This window comes from Etheostoma cragini, chromosome 12, assembly GCF_013103735.1.
Source record: "Etheostoma cragini isolate CJK2018 chromosome 12, CSU_Ecrag_1.0, whole genome shotgun sequence".
NCBI classification, from domain to species: Eukaryota; Metazoa; Chordata; class Actinopteri; order Perciformes; family Percidae; genus Etheostoma; species Etheostoma cragini.
Genome location: NC_048418.1, coordinates 24890701 through 24903021, shown reverse-complemented (window position 1 = coordinate 24903021; position 12321 = coordinate 24890701). Strand labels below are relative to the sequence as shown.

At 40.8% G+C, this 12321-nt stretch overlaps 1 protein-coding gene across 3 annotated transcripts in view; it reads left to right on the top strand.

Moving 5' to 3' along the window:
- The window catches only part of LOC117954741 (integrin beta-1-like), a 28314-nt gene that overhangs the window by 2447 nt on the left and 13546 nt on the right, over window positions 1-12321 (top strand). For 2 of the 3 annotated variants that reach the window (XM_034888704.1, XM_034888706.1), the window contains exons 2-3: window positions 8913-8979; window positions 9944-10029. In XM_034888704.1, coding sequence (XP_034744595.1) covers window positions 8913-8979; window positions 9944-10029 — 153 coding nt within the window. Of the gene's footprint in view, window positions 1-7263; window positions 7278-8912; window positions 8980-9943; window positions 10030-12321 lie in introns of those variants that run through there. The other variant, XM_034888705.1, reaches the window with a different exon arrangement.

The following is a 12321-nucleotide window of genomic DNA, read 5'->3' as shown; positions in this document are numbered from 1 at the left end:
CCCCCCCCCGTTCAAATAGTATGGAGCCAGTTACGGTGGAATGCGTTATCTCATCTCTGTGAGGAGGGTTGGGAGATCGGGATCTCCTCCACATGGCAGACAAAATCCCCCAAATATAGCCTACTGCAGACTGAATAACTCTTTCCAAAGATCATAACCTAAATTTATATGAGAATTTGACAGATTTTCTGTATAGTTTTTGGATGTTAAAACGTAAGTTTAACATGTTTATGCACATCAAAATTGAAATCTTTCTTAACTCTTGTTTATCATTCTTTTATTGCCACAGAATACGTATTTTACTTATTTACTTTACACCTTTTTTAGCCATTAGAAGCTTCTCCTTATTCTCTTTTTTTGAATGCTGATAATGTTATAGTCTGGGATGTTATGATTGATCCACAATTCATTCATGGATCATTGATCAGTGAATAATCAATTGTTATTGTATTCAGATTATATTGGCAATCTGGGTTTTGGATCCCCCTGCCTACCTTAAACTGTTCAATTAGGTTCAAGTGAAAAAAGAAAGTGGTTATTCCTCCTCCATAATTAACACACTGGCCAGACACAAGCATTATTGTAGGAGGAGAGCAAACATGTTTAGTAACCCTTTCAACCATTTTTTATAGTCAGCTGGATGTCAGATGGTCAACATGTGTCCTTTTCTGATGCTTTGTCTCATGAAACAGACTTGGCCTGGGAACATCTAGTTTGACCGCACGTTTAAAGTTTAGTATCAAGCGTCATGGCAGATGTTGGCTGGATAGAGGAGGTGGTCCTGCACACGGTCAGGTTTCCTTCCAACATGCTGTGTTTGCAGTCCGGAGCGAGGTGTTCCTCCTGATCCTTCAGCAGCCTGTCTGGGAGAATAGCGGTTGCCTGGGAGTGGTTTAATCAAGGAAATGGATGCAGGGTCATGCTGAGTTGTTTGGGCAACTAATGGATTGGGAGGGGACTGTGACTTTCTACAGCAGGTGGAGGCGGCTCGGCTGACCGGCTGGCAAACAGAGCTGGGGGGTGGGCACCCCACTCAGTTTGTGGACTACCAGATGACCCACCCAGCGTGAACAATGCTGACTTGTTTTGAATGCTACATTTGACTTTGCTGGTTACTCACAGATGTTCTTGACAGCAGTCATATTTCTATTACAACAGGATGTGACACGCAATTGTGTTCATATAGCTGTCACACCCCTGAATGTAGATATGGAATTGGTCCGGTTTATATTGTGAGTTGAGATTAGGCCTGCACAATATGAGGAAAGTATGCAATTTGCAATACTATTGTTAAATATTGCCCTAAAAAAAAGAATGAGTTACTCTTTTAAAGTGCACTTATCTACTGATATTTCCTTTCAACTAACAAAAAAAATCAGTTTTTCAGAATTTGTAGCAGCCTCTCGTGATGTGTTTATTGTGCCAGTTGATAATAACACCAATAAATTGTGCAGCCTTGTTTGAGATCTGCATTACATAGTTGATCACTGTTCAGTAAGAGGCTATAAACACTGTAAGAAGTGTTAGGGAAGGAGTTAACAAAGCACAGCTATAGGAAGGGTGTATTTAAAAAAAAGCCTGCCAAGGAGCCTTAACATGGATTTCTGGAATCCCTTCTTAGAGGTAAAGTTAAATTTAAGTCAAAACAGTAGTGCATGGTGGTCTTAATTAAGCACAGTATAGCTTACATCTGTGATGCATTTCAGTATTTAAGCAACAGCATGCAAGTTCACATTGTTATGTGGAAGTTGGATCAATGTGCTCTTCTATTTTTATGAGAGAGAAAAAATTGAGGCTGTGGCCTACTGTAGTGATGCACAGTGTGGTTAACCTCTAATCGCATGAACCCAGGAGCCACTGAGAAACTAGATAGCATTCTGCGAGCTTTTGTAATACTTCCACTTGTGCATGTCCACAGGGGAGCCGTGGGCATTAGCTGTCTGTGTTTTGTCCTGGTTGCTCATTAATTTAAGGTTAGGGTTATATGTAGGGTTAGGGTTGTATTCTTGTTGTTTGTACCAACACTGTGTTGTATAACTTGTTTGTTTACTGACTTGGCTAATCCTTTACCTCAATTTGAACACAGACATCAAGACCACTTGAAATAATCCCATCTGTCTTGACAACTCTATAAAGCTGCAAAGATTAATCGATTAGTTGTCAACTTTTAAATTAAAGCAATACTGCGTAGCTTCTGTCTCCCTCATGAGGAATTTTAAGTAATGACAATAAACCTGTCGGCGGGTCCACATGATACAAGCCTTCCACGCCCCCCACTCCTCCTCCACACCGTTGCTAGTAGCCAAGACACCACAATCTTCTGAACATAGTCATACAGGCAGATCATTTGCCAATTTTTTTAAGTGGTGGTGTTGTAGTTTAGACAAACACTGAAAGCAGCAGAACTGAGTGCAAATAAATTTCTTTTTTATTTATCGCAAATAATATCGTTATCATGATATTCAACATCGCTTATCACTTTTTTCCTTAAAATGAACCAGCACGTAAACACAAAGTCCCATTAGCTGTCCAGCCCACCTGTTGATTTTGATATTTTATTATTTTTTACATTTTATTGCTAATAATTAATGCAGACAGTATTTCCCGATATCAATGAGTGGCATTATCGAGAGGAAATCTCCTCACCCTGGACTATGCGTAGTGCATTTCCCTAATTATTAACTGTCAATAAGGCACTGCACCGCCATCAATGAACAAGGGAAGGGGTGAACAAAGAAGCAGTGGTGACACATGCCTGCAAGAGTGTGATTCACAGTCCTCGTGTTAAACTCCTGTGTGTAAGTGGGACTGATACTGATGCTGACGGTGACTTTAGAAAATCCCAGCTCTGTTTTAAGTTTAAGAATTTTCGTTTTTCTTCACAACGCTGCTGCTCAAGTCCTCACTAAGACCAAGAAAGTGGATCACATCACTCCAGTTGTGAAGTCTTAACACTGGTTTCCCTGTTCCGCAAAGAATTGATTTTTACTAATTTATAAATCACTAAACGTTTAGGATTTAGGGCCAAAATACATTCCCCCTCACCCCCACAAGACCTCTCAGGTCGTCTGGGACAGGTCCGCTTTCTGACCCTAGAGTCAAAACCAAACATTCTGTTTTTATGCTCCACATATCTGGAACAACCTCCCAGAAAACTGCAGGTCCGCTGCAACTCTGTTCTTTTACATCAAGGCGGAAGGCCTTTCTTTTTGATGTTGCCTTTCTTTAAATAATTGCTCATTTTGAGGGTGGCACGAGGCGCAGGAGCTTTCCTTCATTAATATTATGTGGGGTGGATAAATAATGAGAAAATGGGGAAACGCAATGCTAGGATCCACTCCCATGCTGTCCATCAGAGATGATGTTCTCTCAGCGCCGTCACTCCTTCACCACAGAGAGGAATGCCACTGTCAAGTAGGCAGAAATTTCAAACAGGGAGTCAATTATTTGCAATACAACTACATGTGCGAGCAGAGGAATGCTTTCTGTGACTTTCCACCAGAGAGAGAGCGTGGCTTGGTCCCTGAGGCACACTTTCAGACTGAAGATTGAATCAAAGGCCTCTGACCTGTCAGGATGATGGCAGGCAGTGGACTATAACACGGAGGCACTGCGGAGGCTCGAGTTTCAGTCCCCCCAACAGCTCTTCTCAGCAGCTGTTGGGGGGAATTCTTAAAAAAAAAAAAAACATTCTGTCGGCTGTCCAACTGTGGTACAGGAAGATGACGTTCCCGTTCTCTTAATATAGACTGCAAAGCTCTGATTGGCATGGTTATTTTTTACCGAACCGTCACAGAGCACAACAGCAGACTGATTTGAGTTGCTGAAGAAATTGAAAACAGAAGGTCAACCTTGCACCCAGCAGATGTTTAGTGCAGTGGTTCTCAGCCTTGTGTACAGGACCCCCGAGGGGGGTCGCAGGATAATTTATGGGGGTCGCCAGATGGTTGGAGGGACAAAATGACAAAATAACATTCTAGATTGTGGAATGGTTTTTACGTTATGTCCGGGTTTGGTACATTTAATGTGTTCTATTCAGAGCTTGTAATTTAGGATGTCTTGGGACACAGAACAAGGTCTAAAGGCGGGTCACGGGGAGAGAAAAAGTCCAGAACCTGAAGCACGTTGCACAAAAAACCCTGCAAAAAGTAAACTGTCATTAAAGCAAAGCAGTGTTTGTTTACATGTATTATTCAGAGCAAAGAAAATCACTCAAAATCGGCAGGGGGTGTCGTGTAGATACAGATGTTACAGACATAGCTGGAACTAGAATCTTGAAAATGACATTTGACAGTTACACTTTGCAATTTGAGCAGACAGACAGTATTGGTGTTTTAGGTAAAGTTTTCCTTACTGCAGCCTTAAACCAATGTATCCATAAAGTCAGAGGAGTAGCCTATGTAAGCTCTTACTAAGCAAGACCCGGCTCTGGGTTATTGCAGTCCCACAAGTCCATATTTGACAATTTGCAGGCAAACCACAGTTACTGTGCTTGGATTGAAAATATCTGAGCAGCTCTTGCTATTCATAACAGAGGCAGAATTATAAATGAAATTGTGACGCTAACCTTCTGCATCACGAACACGAAGCATGTGTCATGTTCTCCGGCCTGACCATACAAAGTCATGATTCGACACTGTGTGCTCCTGTTACTCTAAATATTAGGCTCTCAGGTCTGTCATCACAACTCCTCATAGACCATAGTGTGTGCTTGGCCAGAGGGACAAAGGTAGGAGTTGGGAAAAGGAGGATGAGTGGAGTAAGACTTTGTAAAAGTATCCACATTCTATCAGTATTCCCCCTCATGTGTAGTGAACGGATTTTCTCCATTGATATGTGGGACAGGTAAAGTACAGTAGCTTCAACTGTGGGCTACGTTAATGAGATACAGCTGGTAAAAGGATGCTGTACTTTTATGTTCAGGTGTGCAATCATTAGAATAATGTTCTACTTATAAAGATGTCAGGTAAATTGTCTTGCTTTTACGGCTGCAACTAACAGTTATTTACATTGTTGATTATTTTACATTGTTGTCTTATTTTCTTGACAAATTGATTTGTTGTCCTCAAATGTCTTGTTTTGTCCACAGCTCAAAGATATTAAGTTAAGTGTCACAAATCAGAGAAGGAACTAGAACAATATTCATCTTTTAACAAGCTGTAACCAAAAGTTTTACTTTTTTCATTCAAAAAACATTATCAAACGTCATACCGGCTGAATCAATTATCAAATAGTTGGCGCCGGGGTATCTCCCCTGGTAAAGCGTGTGCCATGTACAGAGACTCAGGCCTTGCTTCAGCCCTCCCTCCCCCCCGGGTCAGTTCCAACCTGTGGCCTTTTGCTACACATCATGCCAAAATAATCATTTCAAAGGAAAAAAGAATTGTCTAGAACTAATCTTTATAATTTCTACAGTTCTACTTGCTTTGGAGAATGGTCACATTGTGGATACAGTAGGCTGTTGATTGACCAACTCAGTCTTTTACTACAAGGGTTTGTTCAGGTACTTGCACTCTGGCAGGTGCACTCTGGTATGGATCAGGTTGATCAGCCCGCCTCTGCCCAAAGTTGGCTCTCATCAGCTGTGACGTTAGCTCTGTGGAAGCAGTGCTGACTTTTATGGCCTTCAATTTCTAGTGAACCAGAAATTATCCTAAATATTTCAGCAATCACTCGCTTTACTGCTTTGAAGCTAAAAAAGGCTGTGAGACTCTTCATGAGAGCCACTGGACTTATAAGTTGAGTTAGTTGAACTATCTCGTATGTATGTGTCTGATGAGAGCTGTGGCAATAACAAAAGAGTAGATGTAGACCTACATTTCAAAAAGGCAGATGGGTTGAGAAAGATTTTTATTTCATTTAGGGTAGACGTTGAAGCAAGCATGTTTCTAAAGCTATCATGCCCCAAGATCATTACAGAAATGCCAGTGCCTCCCTAATGCCATTATGTGGTACACACAGGCACTGGAGACCCTAAAGGCCTCCCAATCTGTCAGCTCTCTGTAATTTGCAGCCCTGTGCAGGATGAGCCCCAGAGTGGTAAACAAAGACGTACTTCTGGAATGTTGGGGAGTAGCCCTAATATTGAAGAAAGTCTTTGCACTTGGTGGTGTTGAATGTTTTTGTCAGTTTTGCTTTTCTTCTTTGTGTTAGTAAGTATATTTAAAAGAGACGGTGCCCTGTTGATTACCAGAAAATAGTTTCCATATGTGGCCCCTGGCCAGATGTAAAAGGCACTCTAAAACTATAAATAAAAATCACATTTGGCTTTTTGCACCCCCCATTATGCTCCAAATCTTCCAGTGTTTTTTTGTTTATCTTTTACTGCTCCCCACAGCAGTACGATGACTATCACAAAAGCACTTTGGGAAAACTCACATTTAAGTTGGTCATTAGGCACCATTTTCATAGGAAGTGGTGGTTTTCGCTGATGCCTGTGCACTCTTACCAACAGCACTGCAGCAAACATATTACCCCTTTTCACTGAGCGTCTGCCGAAGACTGTACAGCCACCAGTTTTACTTCTACATCACTCATAGTTAACTAGAAAAGTGTCGTTTTCTTGTTGTATAAATAGAAATGGCACCTTTGTCCAGGCAGTTTGTGAATAAGCTTCATAGTATTCAGGGCAAGACTATTTTGGGACACAGCTGTTGACTAAGCTACTACCCTGCTTGATTTCTTTAGTGGGGCAAGTACACAGCAAGTGAGTTTGAGGAATGGGCCGGCAGTCAAGGAAGCGTGTCACCAGAGTTGTTGGGAATGGGAGAGATTCAGGAAGAGGCATAAAATATCCTGACCAAATATGGGAACACACACACGTGAACACATCTACCTCTTTTTTGCCTTAGCTGTTTTGTAATGTGCACAGAACTTATGTAGTAAAGATGTTGACCCACCACCAAAGCCATAAAGCACAACACTAACCACCCACTTTTTAAATAGTTTTGGATGTGAATTTCCCTTATTCATTTCAATAAATGCTTATATAAAGAGTTTTAAGCCTAAAACCAAACCAACCAGCTACGATATGAATTGTGCCCGAAAAACATTAGCTTTGGCGCAAAAGAACATTTAGAAAATTGCATAAATACAAGACTATGTACAGCAACAACCATAGACTTCAGTGATAGCAGTTTGCGGGTTTGCAAGTGTGGTTAACATTTCCATGGTAACAGCAATCCCCACCAATCGGAGACGTTTTATTATTTTTAGGCTTGTGGGTAGTCTAGTACTTCTCCATGACATCATTTTTTCAGTTTTTCTAATAACACAAGGTTGATTTCATACAGCCTTGTGTACTTGTTCTACAGGAGCTGTAACCTTTGGTTCACAATCTCACAGCTTGTGGTCAGTCTACCTCACATGGTGTAGACATTATGGATGATAAACAAAATCCCTAAGGCCTTTTTTACAGTAGCCGTAACCAAGCTGGCGTTCGCAAAAGTGCTGTCATGAGAGCGCCGTAACTATTTATACTCTCAGCAGAGGTGGCGCTAATGAAGAAAGGCTACGTCAATGCTTCGATTTGATTGGATGACCTACTTTGTCGGATCCTGATTTGATGTGCCCAACCTCGGGTGCGGCTAGTTTACCGAACACTTTGTTCAGAAATTAATGGGATTTTCAATTCCGGTACCACACTGTTCTTTTTCTAACTTGCTTTCAAACAAACAATCCTAAACCGCCATTGTTCAGTTCTGTTGGTGGTGTTGTGGCTGGTTGCTTAATGCTCAGCAACTCAGTGTGGTAGAGAGAGGCATCATAGGACTTCTCAATGAACCACAGGTATTCCTCTCTATTTGCATTCTGTGGCAATTTTAGAATGGCTGTCCTCTGGTTTAGTCATTACAAGTCTGCTGTTAGACTCATTATGGATCCCTCCTCACTTTATTTATTGAAGATACATTTTGGGGGAATTTTTAGTACTTAGTTTTTACAGGACAGATGAAGACATGAAAGGGGAGAGGGGGGAATGACAACCCGGCCATGTGTGAACACCAGACCTTTTACGCAACATTTTATTATGTCTCCTCAAGTGTATGTCTGTCTCCCTCCCTCTCGCTCGTCATGTCTTATCTTATCTGAGGTGCCCTAGATACCAGCAACCTTTACACAGGCCTAGAACAGCATCAAAGTGTCCAAACCGCACTCAGTATGCAGTAGGGTGGTTCCATCGAAGTGAAGTGCGGATGAACTGGCAGCTGACGCCAGCTGAGCGTGGGAAAATCCTCTCTCCATATTTTGAAAAGGCGAAATGAGAGGTGCTCCTACCCTCTGCCACATGGCATGATAGGTGTCAGGAAGACATCAGAGTATGTTGTTAAACTTAATGTATTCATTAACATTAAACAGTTGTTTTTGATAGTCACCAGGCCATTACAACCTTTTTCAAGGAAGATTTGCAGTGTTAATGTAGACTTGGTAGTTTCTTTGTTTGCTAACTGACAAACAGGCCAAATTTCATTTGTCCTCTGTACCGCTGTACCACAAAGGGAAATGTGCAAAAAACACTGTTCTTCTGTGGTCAGATATGCATGTCTCTCATGTTTTAAAGATAGCTCTGTGGGGCGGCTTCTAGCTCCCCCAGTAAGAGCGTGCGCCCCATGTAGGCTGAGTCCTTTACAGCAGCACGGGTTCAAGTCCGACCTGCAGTCCTTTGCTGCGTGTCGTCACCCATCTCTCTCCCAACTTTCCTGTTTATCCACTGTCACCAATGAAGGGGAAAAAATCCTCAAAATAATCTTAAACATATAGCTTTTATTTAAAATGTGACTGTTATACACCAACAACACTGTTTTTGTCTGCTAGGAGTGACCGGCCCTCGTGACAAATAAGTCTGATGTTGATCTTTTTCATTTCTTTCATGTAGGTTTCTTCCAACACTGAGTTTTTGTTTATTCTTGTTCCAGATGGACCTGTGGTTACTTTTAATAGCAACGTTATCATCGGTCCTCTGTGGCAGCTGGGCACAGCAAGGTAAGAACAAACAAATGTTGTAGATATTGGGGCTCAGTATCGCCACCAATTTTCAATTCCAATTCACAAGGTCCCGATTTGATTCTGTTTTTCAATTCCATTTCTGATTTCAATGTCGATTTTGCATGTTTTGGTTACCAAACCAATTAAGCTTGGCTATGAAAGATATTCTACAGGTGTACAAGGTTCCCTCTAACCTGCTGCATTCTTAAAAGTGTCAGTGTTTACATTAAGAACTGACCCCAACACAGTTCAATTCATGTATTTTTATTTATTTAACATGAACACACAATAAAGTGCAGCACTACAGTCGGGGGGTATTAAGTCACATTTCCTTCAGATATCTGAAGGTGACATAAGGCCATGCCAGTTTTTCCCTCCCCAAAATGTAGGCTAACTTTTTAGCATTATTTAACCCCTTCTGGACAAGCTTCTTTTTTTTGGACACCTAGCCCTTAGAGATTTTTTAGTGTGACTCCGTTTTTGCTTATCTTGAGCTAAACCGTATCATGTTTTTTAGCTGTGTTAACACTGACCCTAGTGAAGCAGTCCCCTTAGCATGCTATTCATTGTTCCACTTATGTGTATGTTGATTAGCATGGTTGGACCTGACATGCTCTGTACGTTGGGACAGACATTGACCTCTCTTAGTTTCTTAAGCACAATGCAGTAAAGCAGTGCTTTATCAACTTAACTACTCCCATTTTGCCATTCTTCATTCATAGTTTTATGACTCTGTGGGTCCTGTTGGCTGCTGGGAGGCTTTTTTTTTTTTTTTTCTTTTTTTTTAGAGGTGAAGTCATCACTTGGTGAGCTGCCTAGAGCTTCTCTCAGCATGACTTAGTCTTCTGAAATGGGAAGGGGATCAGGTTTTGCAAAAACAAACCCAAGCTGGTTTGAGTTAGTGAACTAATGATAAACTGTGTTCCATCATCTCATCTAAAAGCAGCTCTGTCTCTTTCAGAGGGAAGCGTATGCATCAAGGCGAATGCACAGTCATGTGGGGAATGCATCCAGGTGGCCGAGACGTGTGGCTGGTGTGCAGATGAAGTGAGTTGGATCGCTGAAACTGCCAGCAGTGTTTTATCATTTGGATGAAAAGTTTTCTTGGAATATTCCTGAACTGCTGGTGTGGCACGTTCAGAGTTTGGGCTTTGTGGCAGCGTGTCTTAATGGTTGAATTGCCCAAAAATGACTAAGAGACACAGCTCGTTGTCTTCATTTTGTGTACGCCAACATTTCAACAAGACATGTAGATACATCTATAAATTGTACTTGCCAAGTACATGCACAAACAAATGCAGAGTAGAACTTAGAGAGTTAAGAGATTGGCAAGACTTGCTCTCTCTTGCCTTTTGACCAAAGTCAAGTAAACCATAACTACTCCATTATTGTAAACATGAGTGCTGCTGCTTCTTTTCTCCCAGGGGATACTTTGGCTGATAACCCCTTTTTAATTAGAGGTATTCTGTACCCAAGGCACGTATTCTTGTTGTGGCTGAGTCAGTACAGGAAAATACAGATTTACGGGAGTGTGAGGTTACTATCGAATGTATGTTCACAATGACAGATTATATATTTTTCAGCATAGTGGCAGGACAAACAAATGTTATAGAAATATATGTCATGCAGTGCAACACATTTTTGAAAGGTATTTGTATTACAACGTGAAATAAAATAGGGAACAACATGTTTGCAGCTTCTCCCTTTTCACTCTGCAAGACTTGGAACTTGAGGAGCATGAGGTTAACGTGTATTGTTGGAACTGGACTGTAAACTTGTGTAATATATTCTGTGATAGGAGCGTATGAGACTCTGCTCGGTCATATCTTCAGATTAAAAGGTGTAAGAAACCCAAAAAATCACCCAGAAAAGGTCTTTGGAATGCAATTTAGTGACACACATTTCGGATGTTACTTGACATTTGTTGCAATGCAGATAATGCCCCAACCTATTTTGTTGTTATATCCCTATAAGGACCAGACATGTTGTGATTATCTGACGCTTCAATAGCCATCCCCAAATATCATAAACTAATTATTTATATTAACCAATTATCTTAGTTTTTTTACACCGAGCCCTGCATTTCAGTACTTGCTCTGAAACTACTCACCAAACTGAGTCTCTTAGCGAAGAACAACATCTTTCTGGGTTGGGTTTTCATGTCAATTTGCTATTTGTCGAGACAGATCTGCATTCCTGTTAAATCTTGCCTGTCTTCCTCGGAGTTTATTAAATCATAACATGACAGCAATTTTGGAGTGCAGTCGTGGTTTGCTGAAGGTGAAACATCTGCAGCCCTTAAGTACATTTGGTTTAATCTTCTCCCAGTCAGAGTCAGGCATTTGATATTCAAAATCAATCCCAAAATTACAAAGGAATCCCCTCACGGAAGAACAACACTTTCAATGGTACAAGGTACCATAAACTAGTACAAAGCGCCTTTTAAAGTCTGAAGAAAATATGAATGGTGTGGATGTACAGCAGGCCTGCACGATTGTTATAAAATCGCAATCTCGATTTACCCAGTTCACGATTTATATAATAATAACTTAGATTTTTCTTTTTATATATATTTATTTTTTGTTTAATTTCATTACTTTGATTCTCATTTAATTTTAAGAGCCGACTGCATCCCAAACGCTACTACTTTCTTGTGTGAGTTTTAAACATAGACTGTAAAATAGGTTTGAAAGCGCCAGAGAGCGCTGCCATGCTCTCCCTTCTCTTCACTGAAGCCTCTATGTTTACAGGCTAGTGGTAATGAGCAACGGGCTATAGGTGCCAAAATAAATCTGCTTGGTACTGCCAATTTGTTTTGTTTTGTCATGGTTTATGTGTGCCATAAACATTACACTTAGTAAGAAAATAATCGTGGCAGAGAATCATGATATCAATTCTAAGCTAAAAAATCATGATTCATATTTTTCACTGAATCGTGCAGGCCTACTGTTATGTCCTGTGTGATTTAGGGTGACAAAACTATTAATTTCTGTCTGTATATAATCTACTTTGTTCATCATTTCCTGTATTCACCCCCCAACCAAACTATTTCCTAGAACAATAGTTGTCCTGTGTTTCTGTGGTTTTGAATCTTTTGTATAAATTTTATCTGCTGTGTTCGGCAAAATGCATGGGTGAATTAAAAAGGCATCTGTGGGTCATGTGCTTTTGACAAAATTAGGTCACAGCACTATTTTTGTTTTGACTGAGTCCATTGTCTCAAGTTTCCTCAGGTATGCTTTGTGGGATAGCATGTGCATCTAATCTACACTCACCGGCCACTTTATTAGGTACACCTGTCCAACTGCTCGTTAACACTTAATTTCTAAGCAGCCAATC